Here is a 19,355-nt window from a genome sequence, read left to right on the forward strand (position 1 = left end):
CAAATCAGATATCCTGAATATCAGGTATTTACATTGTGATTTTAATAACAGCAAAATTACAGCTACAAAGTATCAGCAAAAATACTTTTATGGTTGGGGATCACTACAACATGAGGAACTGTATTAAAGGGCTGCAACATGAGAAGGTTAGAACCACTGTCCTGGCCCTTCCCAAACAGTTCTACTAATTAGGGACCAAGCATTCAAACATAGGAGCCTGTGGAGTCATCATCATTCAAACCATCACAGATGGTACTGCAGATTGATGAATTTATTTCCTGAATCCTCTCTGCTAAAAGTTGAATTACTGCTTCTTAGTAAAATCTCTAGTTTTAAATGTCTAGCTGGAGACCCTGCTGTAGATTATTGTGAAGCTTTTCAGGGACTTAAAAAAAGACATTGTGATTTTCACATTAAACCAATATAATTCAGTCAAGAAGACTATTTTCATATGTGTCTAGCACCTCAGTGAGCTGGAAAGTAAATAGCTTGTTTTGCTTGGCTGCTTTTTTAAAACTTTCTTTTCTATTTATTCTTTGTGTCTTTCATTTCACATCATGCATCTCCATCCCATTCATTTCTCTGTCCCTTTGTATCCACACTCTTCCCTTGCAACTCCCCACTTCAAATACAATAACATAAAAATTTTTTTTTTCCCCAAGACAGGGTTTTTCTGTATTGTTTTGAAGGCTGTCCTGGAACTCACTCTGTGGACCAGGGTGGCCTCAATCTCACAAAGATCTGCCTGCCTCTGCCTCCTGAGTGCTGGGATTAAAGGCGTGCCCCACCAACACCTGGCAATAAAATAAAATTTAAGAGAGAAAAAAGAAAAGTCAGTCTTGTTATGGAAGCTGTAGTATGACACAGTGAGTCATGCAGTAAACCCTTTGCTCCATACATTTTTACCTTTTTAATTTTTTTATTTTTACTCTTTGTAAGTGCTCATTGCAAAGAGTCATTGGTCTGGTTTGAGGCCTCTGGTTTCTGCTACATTATCGTTGCTGGGTCCTCCCTGCAACTCCTTAGATACCCTGTTGTTTCCTGGTGTCATGGAGATATGGTGCTTTGAGTCTGCAGGACTGGCTCCTGCCTGTGCTCCAGCAGATCACAGATGGGGTGGATGCTGGGGTGGGCCAACTCATAACACTGCTTCTGGGCCTGGATAGTTTCAGGATTGGTCAAGCTCATGACCAGGGTGAGCTCTCCTGCATTGCCCTGGCTAGTATTTCCTTGCAGTGATGAGTAAGGGGAGAGGCCAGTTCTCCTGCTTTCACACCTTCAGGGCCAGCTCTTCTGTGTTGTCCAGGTGAGGTGTAGGGCCATTTCCCAAGTGCTGCAGCTGAGGAGGGGCAGGGCCAGCTCTCACCTGCCTCACCCCCCCCCCCCCATGCTACTGCGTGACAGATGAGTAATGGGAACAGCTCTCCCATGCTCACAGCTTCAGGGCTTGCTCATTCTTGGCTGTTTTTTGAAGAAATAAATGAAAACTTATAGGGCTGGTTATGGCTCAGTACTAGTTAGAACACTTATCTCGAAGGGGTAGGCCACTAGAATTTCAACCCAGCACCATAAAACAAATTTTTTTCAACTTTAAGGTATAGTTAAGAAATTTTTACTGCTGGTCTATGGGAAACAATTATGCTTAGACTTTTTTTTGCTGTTGGCATAGGGGAATTAGTATTGATCTTCTAAGTGCTTCACCTCTGTCTTCTGCCTCACTTCTATTACTATTTTTAGCATGTTTGTTGAGTGTACTTCTGTTGGTCAGAATCACTGGGGTAAGCACTTGAATATCAAAATGACAAGGAGGAAGCCATTGCCTCAAAAAATGTGTATTAGGGAGTAAATCAAGTAGAAAAGTCTTTTGAAGGAGCCGTGTGAAGGGCAGATTTCTCACAATCGCTGGTGAGAGCATGTGGAGATCATTTCTAGTGGGATACTCAACAAACAACTACTTGGAGGAGGAGCCAGTGTCTATGGAGCTTTAGGGATCATTAGGGTTGTTAGAGAGAAAGAACAACACCTCCAGGTAGAGGATAGGACCCAAAACTGGTGTATGCTGTATAAAGCAGGCTGTGGAAGACTGCTTTGGAGGAGAGAAACAGAGATAGATAGCCAGTTAGGAGACAGATAGCAGTTGGCAATAGGGACAGATTAATGGGTCAGAACATAGAATGGACAGGTTTGTAGTTCTAGAGATAATATGGAAGAGGGGGCCATATTAGGGTAAAATGCTGGTTATAAACCTGAGATGTCAAGAATGCCCAGGTATAATTTATAAAACTATGCGGACTCTGTGTTAAAACAAACAGCATATAGAGAAACAGCAACATATTGTAAAAGAGTAGGAAGTATGGTTATTTCCTCAGTTCCTGATTTAGCAAGATTAGGACAAATAGATCCTTTTAATATGTTGAGAATGGTTTACTCCTTTCATCATGGTGGGTGAAATGGTTATCACAGTCACATTGAGGTTTGATTGGGTTTGCTCATTGACCTGTGTATACAGTAGCAGGCATGTCCAACCTATGGACTCCTGACCACATGTGCCCTAGTAAATGTAAGCTGGACGTTGGTGGCGCACACCCTTAATCCCAGCACTCGGGAGGCAGAGACAGGCGGATCTTTGTGAGTTCAAGCCAGCCTGATCTACAGAGCGAGTTCCAGGACAGCCTCCAAAACAATACAGAAAAACCCTGTATCTAAAAACAAAAAACAAAACAAAACCAAAACAGTAAATGTACTTAACCATTGTGCGATCAGTTTATTTATTGCAGTTTGTAACCTCACTGCAGGGTTCATAGTATAAACATTGTAGAGGACAACATCATGTCATAGTGTCAAAAAGTTGAATATGCCTGCTAGTGTGTGCATGTGTGCTGTGCATAAGAGCACATCATATGTGTAAGTCCCTCTTGTGTCTTTAAATCAAAGATAACTTATTGTACCTGTGTCAACAAAACCAGAAATCATTATTTTGGTTTTTCCCTTTAGTACAAGAATTACACTTAAATTTCCTGTTCCCAAGTGTATTTGAACCCAGGCAGAGGCAAGCAAAGAAATGTAGATGTAGTGTTGTACTCAGAAGCCCACCAGTACTGGTTGCTTATGGTTTCTGTGCATGAACATAAAAGGTCTTTGCTTTTTCTGTTTGATGCAGAAGTACATCCAGGAAGCCAGGAATATGGGCAGCACCATCCGTCAGCCCAAACTGTCCAACCTCTCTCCATCAGTCATTGCTCAAACCAACTGGAAGTTTGTAGAAGGCCTGCTGAAGGAATGCCGCAACAAGGTAAGCTGTGAACACCTGAGTGCTGCTGTTGCCTTGGCAGCAAAAAGGAGATCATTGCTTGGTTCCAAACACTCTTTTTTTTTTTAAGTTAAAAACGTGTGTGTGTGTGTGTGTGTGTGTGTGTGTGTGTGTGTGTGTGTGTGTGTGAGTGACAGAGAGAGACAGAGAGACAGAGAGAGAGATGTCAGGACAACTTTTGGTTTTTTTGAAACAGGGCTTTTCTCTGTATCCCTGGCTGTCCTGGAACTAGCTCTGTAGACCAGGCTGGTTTTAAACTCACAGAGTTCTGCCTCCTGAGTGCTAGGATTAAAAGCTTGTTTCACATCCACCAGCTGAAGTCAGGACTAGTTTTATAAGTCAGTTCTCTCCTCTTCATGTGGGTTCTGATGATGGATCTCAGGTCATCAGGTTTGATTGGTAAGCAATCGTACTGGCTCCACTACTTATAGAACTTGGTAATAACCTTAAAATCTTGTTGCCTTATTAATTACAGATTGCTTTGCATATGTGGAAGTACTTTTGCATCTCTGTTGTAATCTGACAGCAGTCATTTTTCATGTCTAGAAATAGCAGTTTGTGGGATTCTTACTCCATGTTAACTCAATGTTTGTTGTTACTCAGTTTAAACTTAGTAGTTAGGATGGTTTTGTTTTGTTTTGCTGTTTTTGTTTTTCCCTGAGACAGGGTTTCTCTGTGTATCCCTGACTGTCTTGGAACTTGCTTTGTAGACCAGGCTGGCCTCGAACTTGAGCGCTAGAATTAAAGGTGTGAGCCACCACCACCTGACCTATACATGTAATTTATAATAAAAAAATCCTTATGCAGGCAGAGTATCATAATTTTTAAGACAATTCAAGTGTTTATTCTCTACTGCATCCTGACAGTTACCAGTGAAATTAGAAGAAATTCCTACTTTAAGAAACTTGGGCCAGAGGGATGGCTCAGTGGGTTTGTTAATCCCACTGAACAAGAGTAAGGACCATTACCCAATTTCTTTGATCAAATTAAACAAGCTTTATTTTCTGTCAGGCAGGGCTATCTCCTTAAAGCAGGGTTCTAGAAAGTAGCATTGAACATAGGAGAAGGTATGGTTTTTATGTAGCCCCCAAACTGCAAGGCCTAGGGGGTTTTCAAGGATTTTTGGTTCCATAGGAACTTGGCAGAACATTTCAGACTTATTTGGCAGGACATCTTATCAGGGTGGAGATTAGGGTATAGGGTATGGAACATGTCCAGTTCCAGAAAATGGCCAAGACATGGTCAACCCCAGATTTCACAGAGTACAGGAATGAACTTATTTTGATCTTGTAGCAATATGACTTTTAATCTTAAGATGGAGTGAGGCTGGTCCGTCAGGTGAAGGCACTAGCTGCCAAGCCATCTGATTTCACAACATGTACCACGGCTCTCATTCGTGCGCTCTCTTTCTCTCAATCTCTCTCTCTCTCAATCTCTCTCTCTCTCTCAATCTCTCTCTCTCTCTCAATCTCTCTCTCTCAATCTCTCTCTCTCTCTCAATCTCTCTCTCTTTCTCTCTCTCTCTCCCTCCCTCCCTCCCTCCCCCTTTCCCCCCCTTCCCTCTCCCTCTCACACACACACACACACACACTACTAAAAACTTAAAAACAAACAAACTTAGAATAACAGTCTTTAATCTCAGCATTTAAGAAGTAGAGGCAGGCAGATCTCTGAGGCCAGTCTGATCTACATAGAGACCCTGTTTCAAAAACAAATAACAAAAGCTAGTTTATTCTATCAGAATTGATATTTTAAATTCAGACTTTTCAATTTCAAGATTATACTTATCTATTTATTAATTTTATTTGTAGATTTATTTATTTTGTGTGTATGAGTACTTTGCTTGTATTTATCTGTATACCATACTCACACCTGGTGCCTAAAGAAGTGGTGAGCCTCCATGTGGGTATTGGGAATTGAACCTGGGTCCTTTGCAAAAAAAAGTGCTCCTAACTGCTGAGCCATCTCTTCAGCCCAGGATTGATTTATTTATGTATTTATTTATATAATGTATGGCGTCTCTGTGATTGTGTGCTTGCATGCAACTGTCTTCAGAGGCCAGAAGAGGGGTCAGGTCTCCTGGAGCTTGAGTTGCAGGCTGTTGTGATCTACCCAGTGTAGGTTCTGGGACTGAGCCCCACCCCGAGCCTGTGCCTGAGTATTACAGGCTCTTAACCCTGAGCTATTTTTTCCAACCCCTAAATTTAAAAAATTTTAAACTGACAGTTCATTCTAAGTAACTTGTGATTTTCCCATATAATATTCCATATAATATATCCTTTCCTGTCATCAAGAACAATGTTGATACATTTTTTGAAAGATTTCATGTTCCTCAATCATCTTTGACATTGATGTTGTTGCATATTTACAATAAGCATTTGCAGATTTTTACCTGGAATTATACTCAATAGCTTCCTGTCTCCTTGAGGGTTATTTCAGATTTATTTCTAGGTTATATGTGTGCTTGAAGGTTTATTTAAGCAGTAAGAATGGGAGAATATCAGAGGTGGGCATGAGCAAAGGATTTTTTTTTTATTCAACTCTTTTCATTTCACAAAGGCAAAGGCTTGACTTCAGAGTGATATAATCCCTTGCTAGGGTTACATGCTGATAGCTGTGTTTTCTCTCCTTAACTGAACTTTGAAAGTTTGCACTCCCCATTACCTGACCTATATGTCTGTAAATACACTGTCCCTGGGGCTTCTTCACCTTGTCCCTCCTGGCCCAGCACATGTGCCTTGCAGGCTGCCAAAGCCCTCTGCAATTGCATGTGGTGCTACTCACTGTGGGGATCTATCCTACTTACCCATTCCTAGACCAAGAGGATGCTGGTAGAGAAGATGGGTCGAGAGGCTGTGGAGCTGGGGCACGGAGAGGTGAACATCACCGGTGTGGAAGAAAACACCTTGATTGCCAGCCTCTGTGACCTTCTGGAAAGGATTTGGAGCCATGGGCTTCAGGTGAAACAGGTAATGGGTCTAGCTTCTGGCTTCACTTCCCTATACCAGTGCTTCTCAATCTTACTAACGCTGTAACCCTGTAATATAGTTCCTCATGTTAATGGTGACCTCCCCAACCATAAAAATTATTTTTGTTGCTACTTCGTAACTAATTTTTCTGCTATTATGAATCATAATGTAAATATCTTATGTGCGGAATATCTGATATTTGACCGCTGTGAAAGGGTCGTTTGAGTCCTTTCCAAGGGGGCTCAGCTCACAGGTTGAGAAGTGCTGGCCCATACGATCTAGCTAGCTGGCTGGCTTTACAGGTGGGACAAAGTACTTCTAGGGTGAGTCATGAAGCAGCTAAACAAATGTGAGCTCAGCTTTATTTCTTATAAATAAACTTTATACATCTGTGTTTTTCAAACTTTAAAAATGGCATCTTTCTTGGGAGTAAGTTACAGGTCAGCTTGGTGGATTCTCTAGTCATTGGACTGTGTCTGGAGGTAGAACAAGAGATCCTGAGCTCAGGAAGCACCATCCACACACTGACTTTATAGCTCTAGTAGAAATGAGGCTCTCACTGACAGTTAATCATCTGAAAATCTGAGCCAGGTCCCTGAGGAATTGAGTGTTACCATCATTCATTCATTCATTCATTCATTCATTCATTCATTTGCCATATGATACTCAGATTTCCTTATTTCAGGCATGTACTTTTTTTTTTTAAGATTTATTTATTTATTATGTATACAGTGTTCTGTCGGTATGTATGCCTGCAGTCCAGAAGAGGGCACCATGTGGTTGCTGGGAATTGAACTCAGGACCCCTGCTTAACCTCTGAACCATCTCTCCACTCCCAGTTATGTACTTTTAAGTGGCAGAAAAATGGTATCTTTTGTTTTTATGTACATGTTTTGAAGCAAGGTCTCTTGTAGCCCAGGCTGGCTTTGAACTCTGTATGTATCCTGATCCTCCTGCCCCCACCTCCTAAGTGCTATTACAGACATGTACCACACCTGGTTTGTGCAGTGTTAGGAGTCAAATCCATGTATGCTAAGCAAGCATTCCACCATTTGATCTGGATCCCCATCCCTTTATGTACTTCATTTTCTTTTAGAGACAGGGTCTCTTTGTGGAGCCCTTGCTGTCCTTGAATATCTGACCCTTATGCCTCCACCTCTGGAGTGTAGAAATTATAGGCATGGATTGCTACAATGAGAACTTATGTGGTACTGGCTTGGTATCTTGTGGGCAAGCACTCTGCCAATTGAGACACATCCGTAGCACTAAGACACTGTATTTAGACATTTAACACAGTGGTGTATTGTTAGAAAGTGAAGAGATGATATAGCATCATCATTATTCCTTTCATTAAATATAAAACTGAAAGACTGTAAGATTGTTATAAATTCTGTTACTAATATAATGTATACTACATTTTTATATCAACCAGATAGGAATATGACTATGAATCTGAAATGTTTATCATCTGTGATAGTTACGAGGGCTGGGGAGTTGACTCAGTTGGTAAAGTGCTTGCTGTACAAGCATGGGACCTGAGTCCTGTCTTGAGAGCTCATGTAAAAAAAGCTAATGGTGGTGAGTGCTTTTAAGGAGGAGGACAAGAGAGGAGCTCACTGGACAGCCAGTACTTGAACTCCAGGCCAATGAGAGAACTGTCTTAAAAAGTAAGGTGAAAGCTGGGTGTGGTGGCACCTAATTCAAACCCAGCACTTGGGAGGCAGAGGCAAGAGGATCTCTGTGAGTTTGAGGCCAGCCTGACTTACTCATCCCCACCTGCAACGAAGGGCAAGGATACCTTTAAATATCATGGGAAGTTTAGAAGTTGTTTGTAGACTCTCATAGGCGAGGTATATGTTTCTGGGAACAAGAGTTGACCTTTCTCCACCAGAGCATTTAGAGATGGTCTTTTACTTTCTTATTCAGGCTCCTTTCCATGCTCTTTTGGGCATATCCTATCTCTTTTGTATTCTAGCTTGGAACCATTTTAGCTTCTTGTTCTCTTCCATTCTGTTGCTCCTGAATTTAAGTAGAAGATGTGTTTATGTACATTGTGTGTATTGGAGGGAATTGAAACGAGACACAGAACTAATATTTTTAGCAAAAGCTGGTGTTTGCATGTTGAACATCGTAATAGCTGTTTATCCCTCCCATTGGTTCCAGGGGAAATCAGCTTTGTGGTCTCACCTGTTACACTATCAGGAAAACCGGCAGAGAAAACTCACATCAGGAAGCCTCAGTAACTCAGGTAAGGCAGTCTCTATTCACTTGTTCAGGAGTGTTTCAGCTCACTTTCCCACCCCTTACTGGAATGATCTCAAATTTCCTGTCTTTCCAGTGATGCTTTGACTTTGATGTTTTTTGTTTTAAAAATAAAGTCACCTCGCTGGAGAGATCTTGACTCAGTAGTTAGAGTGCTGTGGGGTTGGAGAGAGATGGCTCAGTGGTTAGGAGTACTTGCTACTCTTCAGAGGACCTGGGTTTGGGTCCTAGCACCTATGTGGTGGCTCATAGCATTTGTGGCTCCAGTTCTAGGGGACCCTACACCCTCTTTTTGCTGGGCATGAATGCAGTGCACATACATACAGACATATAGGCAGGGCACTTACACACATAAAAGAAAAATCAAATCTTTTTATACGAAAAGTGCTCATTCTTCTTGCAGAGGACTGGAGTTCAATTCCCAGCACCCATGTTGGGTGGATTATAACCTGTGACTGGATCTCCAGGGACCAAACATCCATTTCTGGTCTCCATGGATACTCACATAGCGCCAACCCACCTCCACACACACACAACAAATAAAAACAAAAACAAACAAACAAACAAAAAACCCGAAGCCACGGGGCTTACTCAAATACAGAGCATCAGTTGCACCATAGGTTTGCTTTATCTGTTTCTAGATCCTTTTGATCAGTAAAAGTAAGCATCCTATTTTGGCTTCAAAAATGGGCCATAAATTTTAAAAAATGAATTGAATTTTACAATGGTCCTGGTGGTGGTTGTAGAAGCTGTTTTGCATTTTGGTTTTTTGTTTGTTTGTTTTTGCATCTTTTATTTCTCTGGCATGGGTGTGCAAATTATTCTATTAGTCAATCCAGTGTCCTTTGGAACTCAAGTCAATAGCCCAGTATGAATGAACCTTTCTTTATATATCCTTCAGACTGGAGTGATAGAGCCTGTGTCACGTTCACAGTCCTGGGTCCAGTCACCAGCAGTGTTAAAATTACTGGAGTTGATCTAAAAAACACTTAGTTTATTTCTCTTATTATATGTATGAGTACTTTGCCTGTATGTGTGTCTGTGCATCATGTACATGCCTGGTGCTCCTGGAGGCCCAAACAGGGCATTGTGTTCTCTGGAACTGGAGTTACAGCCACTTTGAGCTTCCATGTGGGTGCTGGGAATTAAACCTTCCATCCTTGTTGCAGTATATTTGATCACACTGTGAACCCTGAGATTGCATTATTTACTGGAAAAATGTATTTCTAGTTCTTGTACACAAGGAATTGGGAGCCAGATCTGTGCTCAAGTCTCTTCTCCCACAAAAATCAGCTTTACTGTGTCTCACTCTGTTAAGTGGGAAGTCTGAACCTAATCTTACAGATTAATCAAGAATTAAATAATATGCAAAAGCATAAAATCTGATCTCTGTTGGAGACTTACGAATACTTGTGAATGATTACTTAAGGTACTAATGATGTAATCAACTGTTAGAGTTTGTGAGAGTTAGCTATTTGGATACTCAGGTCTCTTTGGAGATGACCATTTTTGTTGTTCCAGGAATACTTCTTGATTCAGAACGGAGAAAGTCTGATGCCAGTGCTGTCATGTCTCCTCTGAGGATCTCCCTAATTCAGGATATGAGGTCCGTCTCTATTCATTCGTGAATTAGCCACTGAAGTCTTGTTTTAGCTGTTACTTGGGTGTGACACTCAGCCCACAGGATCTTGGTGGCTGTTAAAGCATTTCAGCTAACCCAGCTAACTAGGAAATCTTCGTTATTGGTCTTTGTATAGTTTATAAAAGGTGGTTTTCTTGTCATTTTGGGGAACTATATCAGGAGAGAGAACACAGGAGAGCATCTCACTGCCCCGGGGCTTGGGATTAGCCTGGCTTGTCTCTGTTCTTTTTCCCAAATTGTGAGAAATGTGTCTGGCAAAGCCACAAGGAAGAATGACAGCAACTCTCTAAGGGTGGGTAGGGCTGTCTTGCCTAGCTGCTTTGGCTCACCGGTGAGGCTGTGACAGTGAGTTCATTTGCTACCCTGCCCTCCACTTTTTCCCTTAGGCATATCCAGAATATTGGGGAAATCAAAACTGATGTGGGAAAGGCCAGAGCATGGGTTCGACTGTCCATGGAGAAGAAGTTACTCTCCAGACACCTGAAACAGCTTCTTTCAGACCACGAGCTCACCAAGTAAGGCCACTCTACTTGGAGTAGAACAGGGCTCCAGGGTTGGCAGGGAGACGAAAAGTTGGGAAGGGGGAATGCAGCATGTTACTGCAGCAGCTTGCAGTCAGACTTTGGCTGTGGAGGAAGTCCTACAGTGACGTGTGTGTCGTCGTCGTCCCTGTCCCTGTCCCCCCCCCCCCTCCCCACCCCCATCCCCGTCAGCAGAGTTGCACTCTGCTTTCTGCTCCCCTTCTTTTAATCTGCATGCCTAAAACTAGTGGGTTCCCCTCCCCTCCCTTCCCCCCTCCCCTAGCCACCAAACCTGCAGTCCCTGTGTATCCATCTGTGACAGACACCACCTCCTCTGAGTTGTTCTAAACCAGTGGATGAGCAGTCCCTCCTTCTCTGCCTCTTAGATGACTCCTCTATGTCTTTTCAGATACAGCACGTCTGGCTTTTTGTTTTGTTTTATTTTGTTTTTGGTGGTGATGGGGATTAAGGACTTCACACATGCTAGACAAATGTTATAGTGCTTAGCCAGTAAGTCTTCAGCCCTAATCTTAAGGTTTTGTTTTGATAACTATAGCCCTAGTAGAGGTTATTAGCTTAAAAATCTTTTAGTACACAGTACTTTCTTACCTGGTGTTCTGATCCTTAAAACTACCTCAGTGACTAAAAAATGAGATTTACTTCCACAGATTGTACTTCAGAGTATAGGAAGAGAGAAAAGAATACTATAGCAAGCATAGTTCCCAATGCCCATTTGGCATTGCTACAACAGAATATTCAGTTATTATAAAGAAAAAAAGATTTACTTATTTAACAATAAGTGGAATGTTGGAAGTCCAAGATCAGGCAGCCACGTCTATTCGATCTGTGGCAAGGGCTTCCCTGGCTACATTACAGCATAGCAAAGGTAATCATCATTTGCAGAAGGGACACACCATGCATGAAGTGGTCTCAGTTTATGGTAACCTGCTGCTCTCATGAGAACTCACTCCATAAGACAATATTAACATTTGCTGAGAGTGATGCTCCTCTGACCCAGTTAGCTTCTGTTAGGTCCGACTTTTCAGTGCTCTGTCTCAGTACACTTCACTTGGGCCCAAACTTGAAGCACGTGGGCCTTTTAGGGTGTTCAGTCAAAGCACGCCCAGCCCATAGCACCTCCACTCTGTATCTTCATCTGCCTTTCCAGTTCACTCAGGGCTTCAGCCATGCCACACTTTCCTGCTTTCCAGGTGTCTTCAGTTTTTCCTTGTTCACTTGTGTGGCCCTAGTCTTGTCCTCTCTCCATCTGCCAGTTGCTTTAGGACCTAGTCAGAAGTTTTCTTTACCAGAGTTTGCTTGGTCACCTGTCCTTGTGTCCTCCAGGCAGGCATTTGTTGGTCCACCCTTTACCACTTATCTGCTACATTATCTATTCATTTGCTGCTTATTGAAGTTTGCTTACACTGAGAATGTGAAATGCGTGTCTTTCCCAGTGCTATTATAACATGTTGCTTAGTATCTAGAAGGGATCACCCAGTGTCTGTAAAACGTGTGCCTGGCTGCCCAGACAGGAACAGAACCCTCTTGGAAGAATCAGTCCTGGAAGACTGTTCTTTAGCCTCTGGCATTTCCAGTTAGCTTCTAAGACTGTTGGTAGCTTGGAGAGAGATGGAAGAAGGTGGAGGGGACCTCATATTCATGAACTTCATTGAGCCATAAACTCTAGAGGAATAAATTAGCAGCCCTGTTGTGAGTCCAGATCTCCTTGACCTCTGTCAGTGTGACTCCTGCTGCTGTGTAGTGTCCCCCTTACCTTGACCTTTCCATGATTACTCACACTGCTGTGTAGTGCTTCCTTTACCTTGAAACTACTGTGTGATGTTGTGTGGCTGCAGTTACCCTTCTGTTCTCCCCCATCTTTAAAAAAAATTGCAATATTCCCTGGGCAGTGGTAGCGCATGCCCAGCACTCAGGAGGCAAAGGCAGGCTGATCTCTGTGAGTTCAAGGCCAGCCTGGTCTACAAAGTTAGTTCTAGAACAGGCTCCAAAACTACATAGAGAAACCCTATCTCAATCCCCCCCCCACAAATTACAATATTCATTTATTGTGCCTGTGTTGTGTGTGTGTGTACGTCAGAGGGCAACTTTTGGTTGTTCTGTCTTTCACCATGTAGGTTTCTGCGTGGGACTTCAGACATGTAAACAGACTCTTGTTCACTGAGCCATCTCACCACCCTGCCTCCTGTTCTCTTCTCCTCCTGCTCTTTTCAGGATGTTGGCTTCAGCAGTCTTCCAGCCTTTGCATACATGCCATTTCTTTTTCTCTGTCTTACTTGTTCTCTCTCACTTAGTGGTCTTACCCACTTATGACTTCAGTCACCTCTGAGCAGATGACTCCCATCTCTGAAGCTTCTAGCCCTGACCGTTCTTCTGAGCCCCAGTCCTGTGTTTACTTCCATTCGGACCTTAGAGAATACAAGCAGCCTTCACATTACATGGTTAACTTCCTTAAGTCAGTTTTGACTCTGCTATCTGTTCCTTTAAAGAGACTGAGTCCTTAGCGCCCCATTTCTCTGGCTCCTTGCTTTTTTGCTGCTCTGTTTTATTCATCATTCTCTTTTCAACCTCCCACCACACCAACTAAATTTCCTAAAATTGGCAATACTTTTCCCTTTATTTCTAGGGCACAATTCAGAAACCCATTGCTTAACAAAGCAAATTACAAGTCTTTAGGATGAGGATGTAGGGCCTATTTTTGTTTTGTTCTAGCCTAACTTTCTAGCCCTATTACTACCTGGTAGTTTCTGGACTCTCAACTGTAACCACCCTGATTTCTACACATCCTTTTCCTGTGATTTAGAACATCTGACTGATTTTGTGTTGTCATCTAGACCCCTCTTGATCAAGAAAACATTACAGGATTAAAGCTCATCATCATTCTTTAAATTCCCAGAAAGAGCCTTTCAGCTAGTAACTCTTTATATGTATCAGCATTTACTGATTTATTCTATCAGTGTATTTTAGGGCAAACACTTCCCTTTTTAAGACCTGTGGGTAAGGTACTTTATAAAGTTCTCTGGCTAGTGGTGATTATAGTGTGAACAACTAGAATAGTTGTCCTCCTTTTTCTCTCTCTGTCTCTTTGACAAGGGCCTGAGCACTATGCTATCAATATCCCCCCTTCTAATGGAAGTTATCACTGTTGTCAAGACATGGAGGGTCTAGAAGTCAAGCCATGGAGGGTCTAGAATTAGGCAAAGGAACTGGCCGTTGGTGTGCTGACTCTCACCTCTGGAAAGCAGTGTTCTGACTCAGTTCTAAGCTCTGTAGAAGGCTTGAGATGTTGCCAGACCTCGTGCCAACAGTGTCTGTGTTGTCTCTGACGGACTCAGACCAGTCCTTGGTTTAGAAAAGGAGAGTCCATGTCCTGTCCCATAGATGATACAGTAACACCAGCATGTGATTTTGTTGGATCGGCTGCAGTTTAAGCCCTTTATCTCTAGCCTCCGTCATGCGGACTGGCTAGTTTTCAACCTTCACAAAGTGATCCTAAGGAGCTTGCAGCTTGACACCTCATGCTTCCCTTGCCCATCTGCTTGTGGGAGTGAGCACGCTTTCCTCTCCTCTTGGCTGGGATTGATGTGTCAATGTCTTGCCTCCTGCCTAACAGGAAGCTGTACAAGCGTTATGCCTTCCTGCGCTGCGATGATGAGAAGGAGCAGTTCCTCTATCACCTGCTCTCCTTCAATGCGGTGGACTACTTCTGCTTCACCAACGTCTTCACAACCATCCGTGAGTAGCTCTGCTCCGCTCCTCACTGGCCTCTAGCCACACTTTATAAACCTACCTGGGCTTGCTGTCTCCTTTGTACTTTCCTTTTTTAAAAAAATTGAGAAAGAGACTCATTGTGTAGCCAAGACTGGCATCAAAACCAAACTCATGGCAGTCCTCCTGCCTCTACCTCCTTAGTACTGGTATCACCTCCATGCCTGGCTTCCCTTGTATTTTCTGTTTGCCTTGAGTCCGCGGGGGAAGTAAGGGGGTGCAGCTCCTTCTTGATGGCTGCTTTCTCTGAACTTTCTCTTCTCATGTCAGTGTTGTTCCAGGCATTGCTCTTGGAGCTGAAGGACATAAAAGTGTGCCAGGGAGCTACAATTACCTTCTAGCCTGCGTACTTCGAAAGGGTCTTTCTTTAAGTTTTGGCCTGAGAGATAGATGACTCAGCATCCACATTTGTGGTAGCCTCAGAGAAAAAGATCTCTTCCTGAAGTAGCAGAAAGAGCTCCAAGTGACAATAAATTATTAGGCGAGGTCAGCCCTGCCCCTAATTCATATTTCTGTGAGCAGAGCCTCTCCCTACTTTCAGAGAAGGAGGGTTCAAAATATTCTTAAGGTCTTCAAGCCTCATCTTTGTCTGATGGCAAGATTCTTTCTTTACTTGGTAGCTTTGAGTTTGCTTCGTAGCTAGTTCTCTGACCAGCCACCCTCTGCTGCTGCAGTTCACACTCTTGTTTCTGTCTTTGCCGGTCTTCCTTCTTAGACACTAGGGTTGTGGGCTGGGTAGGAGTAGCACTCAACTGGAATTAGAAGACCCAGGGCAAACCATTTCTCTCTCTGTGCCCTGCAAAAAAGAGGTGGCAGCTGTGTAGACTGCTAAGATCACTGTTGTTTTGTTATTAGGGTTCATGAGGTGAGAGATTGCAAAGTACTCTGAGATGGAATTTAGTTAGGAGTTAATTACATTTAAAGCTGAGCCTACAGATAGCCTTATTTTTTTGTTTTTTGTTTTTAATTGGATGATGATCCTGGGAATAGTGAAAGCAAGGCTGGAATTTGAAGCAGCCAGGGGTTATGATCTTCAGAACTCTGCCAACAACAACACAGCAGGGGCTGCAATCATGCCAGTATACCTGGAGCAGGTCAGGGTCCCTCCTATCTGGTGTGGGAGATTCCCAATCCCCACCAGTACCTCTGTGGCTTCTCTAAACAGTGATTCCGTACCACATTTTGATCGTACCAAGCAAGAAGCTGGGGGGCTCCATGTTCACCGCCAACCCATGGATCTGTATATCAGGAGAACTGGGTGAAACACAGATCTTGCAGATCCCCAGGAATGTGCTAGAGATGACTTTTGAGGTATGTGTTGTCTGGGGGTCCCAACCCAAGGCTGTGGGGACCCAAGTTTGTAGCAGCTGCGGTGGGAGTTTTCTGCAGGGCTTTGTGGAGGCCTTGTTTCAGAGCCTGTGTATCAGCACAGTGGACCCTTTCTGAGACAGTCTAAGTCCAGGACCAGGGCTGACCTTGAGGGAAGAGCCTGCATCTTTCTTGTACAGTCACTGGCTGGAAGGAGTTTGTCAGAACTCACATACTTCCTTGCCGTCGGGCACACGCAGGGGTGAGGTGGGGTGTTGGGAAATTCCTCAGAGTTCTTTCAGTTGTTACACACAGGTATTTGTTAAGCCTTAGGACCAACCTCTGTAGTGGTTTGACCCCAGACCCTGGCCTTCCTCTAAGGCTAGCATTTCTTTCTCAGCCATGAGCTGCCTAGGAACCAGTGCTGAATGAACTGCCAGACCTGGCAGCAGGTAGAGCCGTGAGCTCTGCTCCTAAAGTTGCTGAGTCAGCCAGACAACAGGCAGGCAGTCAGCTTTGTGCCTCCAAGGATGGCCACTCTTTCTTCCTGCTTTTCTGACCTGGCTTCTTTTCTTTACTCCCTCAGTGCCAGAACCTAGGGAAGCTTACCACTGTCCAGATCGGCCATGATAATTCTGGACTGTATGCGAAGTGGCTTGTGGAGTATGTGCTGGTCAGGAATGAGATCACAGGACATACCTACAAGTGAGTGTGCACCCCCAGGGCTATCTGTGGCGATTAAATATGAGCTTCTCGAGGAACCTCTTAAGGTTTGATTCTGCCTTATGCACTTGGAAGGTACAGGATGGTTCCCAACCCAGTAAAAATGTATAACAGTGCTGGACATGTGTCCCAAGTCACCCAAGCCGTTGGGGTAGTTCAGTGGTAATACACTGTGGGACAAGGAGAACCTGGGGAGTCCCTAGTCTAGTTTTGTAACATGTCCTATGGATCGGCTTTGTTGATGGCACTGCTGAGCAGCAAGGGAGGAAGCTGGAGAGGTGAGCTGCGCTCATGGGCCATTGTTTACTTCCAGGTTCCCATGTGGGCGATGGCTGGGGAAGGGTATGGATGATGGAAGCCTGGAGCGAGTGCTTGTTGGGGAGCTACTCACTTCCCTACCTGAGGTGGATGAGAGGCCTTGTCGGACTCCGCCCCTGCAGCAGTCCCCCAATGTCATCCGGAGACTTGTAACCATTTCGCCCAACAACAAACCCAGTAAGTAGGAGGCAAGTCTGGGAATGGGCAGATCTCTGCGAGTCCTGGTCCCAGCCTGTGCAGCAGCCCCAGGAGCCACCATTACTGACAAAGCCACCTCCTCTCTTAATCATCATGTGTGTATGGCTCTTGCCTTGGAGACATGGGAGAAGAATCTGATGCTCTCCTGTTTTTTCCATGTCCCTGTCAGGGAGAGGGGTCATTTCTGTCCCCCTTTTCCTGGTGACTGTTCACAGCCAAGGCATGGCCCTATTATGGAAGCCAGGAATTCCAAATAAAATGGAAAGTAAACCTGGCCAGAATCACATAGAGACAGCTCTCCTAGGTTTGACTTTGCCCCCTAAGATTTTGGGAAGAGCTGTCCCTGCAGAAGTAGGAGGCCAAGAGTCTCTGCTTTCTGAGTTCCCACTGTCCTGCCTGCTTCTCCCAGTCTCCTGCTTGGTAACTCTGAGATTACTTAAGGATGTCTGCTTGGTTTTCTCAGGGCTGAACACTGGGCAGATCCAGGAGTCCATTGGGGAGGCAGTCAATGGCATTGTGAAGCACTTCCATAAGCCTGAGAAAGAGGTGAGCGCTCCTGTCCTCCAGCCCAGAGCCTGCTGAGTAAGATGGGTTCATCTTGATTGCAGTTAGGCTCTTCAAGGTCCATGCGCTGGGACTAGTTCAGAATCATCAACAAGGTTCTCTGGGATATCCCAGGCTAGCCTAGAGCTATTATGTAGCCTGTGCTGGCCTCAAAGTTGTGACAGTCTTGCTGCCTCCACCTCCCGAGTGCTGGGGTTATAGGCATTATTATCATGCCCAGCCAGTCCAGTACAGCATGTGCCTCGCCTTCTTTGGGATGGGCCAGATGCCTTCCTCAGGAGCCTTTGTCTCAGCTCTTCTGTTCTTTACTCCACGTTGATGACTGGGTGGAGTCTCTAGGGTCCCCCAGTAAACACAGCCTCTTCCTGTCTTTCTCGTGGTTTGCTTGTGTCTGTCCAAAAGATGACTACATTGCTTTGTGCCCGCTGGGCAATGTTCTGTCTGTGACCCCCTCCATCACACACCCTGCAGCAGTCTTCACAAAAAGAGTGTGCCAGTGTCTATAGCTGGTGCTGTGGTTTTAGGGATGCAGTGGTGGGAGGGGCAGCTCAGCCAAGATCTGCCTGTCACTCACCCTGTTTTCTTTCTTAGCGTGGCAGTCTGACACTGTTGCTTTGTGGAGAGTGTGGTCTTGTTTCAGCCCTGGAACAAGCTTTCCAGCATGGATTTAAATCACCCCGGCTCTTCAAAAATGTCTTCATTTGGGATTTCCTGGGTGAGCTTGTTTAGTATCCAAGAGTGGGAAAAGCATGTAGATATGGAGGCCTTGACTGTAGCATGTGGTCTAGCTGTAGAAGCCAAATCAGGCAGTCCTTGTTAGGTCTGCTCTTTGTTTGCCCGAGTTTTCTGGAAGAGGTTGATGGGAGCACCCAACTCCATGCTCATCCTGTAGGAGCTCTTGACAGATTCTAAGCATCCTTTTGCTAGACTAGGCTTATCCCCAAATTCTCAACCTCTGTCCCTATACTTCCAAAAGGACATTTGAGAACATTGGATCCCAAGTCCTGTGTGGTTTCCACTGGAGGATTTTTTATCCAGGAGCGAGTCCTCTTAGCTTTCTTGTCTCTTCAGATCAGGGGAAAAGACCACGCTTATGCCAAGGGCTACATAAATAAAGTTTAAAATGAGATTATTTTGGCATATGCTCACTTTACATCAGAGTACTTGCTTCATTCTCCTGAAGTGCCTGTATGGGCTTGGAGGAGTCCTGCAGGCTGGGGAGCCATTGTCACAACTTTCCTGCTCTTCACAGAGAAAGCACAAACCTACTATGAGACATTGGAGCAGAATGACGTAGTTCCCGAGGAAAACTGGCATATGAGGGCCCGCAACTTCTGCCGCTTTGTCACTGCAATCAACAACACACCCCGGAACATCGGCAAGGACGGCAAGTTTCAGATGCTGGTGTGCCTGGGAGCCAGGTACAGCAGGGACCAGAGTGTACGGCAGCCAATACTCAGATTACAGCAGTCTGTCATGCAGGGTGGGCATTGACCACTGTTCAGGCACCTTTGAGGGCTCCTTTAGGCTGTTAATTTCCTTCTGTGTCCTGTATGTTACATTTTGATGGGAAGATTGAACCCCCCTCCCTTGGGGAAATTGGAAATAATTATGTGTAGTTATTCTTTCAGTAAACATTTGACTATCCCAGGCCTAATGAAAAGTGGTCAAAAGAAAACTGAGTTGGGGAATTTACTTGTCATGTTGAAAAGCAAAAGGTGACAAGAATCCATCAGACTACCCATTGTAAGATG

At 44.2% G+C, this 19,355-nt stretch overlaps 1 protein-coding gene across 3 annotated transcripts in view; it reads left to right on the forward strand.

The window, feature by feature from the left end:
• Nucleotides 1–19,355, forward strand: part of Dennd5a (DENN domain containing 5A) — a 62,212-nt gene that overhangs the window by 40,539 nt on the left and 2,318 nt on the right. For 2 of the 3 annotated variants that reach the window (XM_040756462.1, XM_040756471.1), the window contains 12 exons: nucleotides 3,161–3,292; nucleotides 6,127–6,279; nucleotides 8,443–8,527; nucleotides 10,063–10,147; nucleotides 10,570–10,698; nucleotides 14,336–14,457; nucleotides 15,656–15,801; nucleotides 16,385–16,503; nucleotides 16,835–17,016; nucleotides 17,501–17,583; nucleotides 18,193–18,316; nucleotides 18,854–19,022. In XM_040756462.1, the coding sequence (XP_040612396.1) occupies nucleotides 3,161–3,292; nucleotides 6,127–6,279; nucleotides 8,443–8,527; nucleotides 10,063–10,147; nucleotides 10,570–10,698; nucleotides 14,336–14,457; nucleotides 15,656–15,801; nucleotides 16,385–16,503; nucleotides 16,835–17,016; nucleotides 17,501–17,583; nucleotides 18,193–18,316; nucleotides 18,854–19,022 (1,529 nt within the window). The remainder of the gene's footprint in view (nucleotides 1–3,160; nucleotides 3,293–6,126; nucleotides 6,280–8,442; nucleotides 8,528–10,062; nucleotides 10,148–10,569; nucleotides 10,699–14,335; nucleotides 14,458–15,655; nucleotides 15,802–16,384; nucleotides 16,504–16,834; nucleotides 17,017–17,500; nucleotides 17,584–18,192; nucleotides 18,317–18,853; nucleotides 19,023–19,355) is intronic. The other variant, XM_040756482.1, reaches the window with a different exon arrangement.

The sequence above is a fragment of the Mesocricetus auratus genome, unplaced genomic scaffold (assembly GCF_017639785.1).
Source record: "Mesocricetus auratus isolate SY011 unplaced genomic scaffold, BCM_Maur_2.0 Super-Scaffold_4256, whole genome shotgun sequence".
Taxonomy (NCBI): Eukaryota; Metazoa; Chordata; class Mammalia; order Rodentia; family Cricetidae; genus Mesocricetus; species Mesocricetus auratus.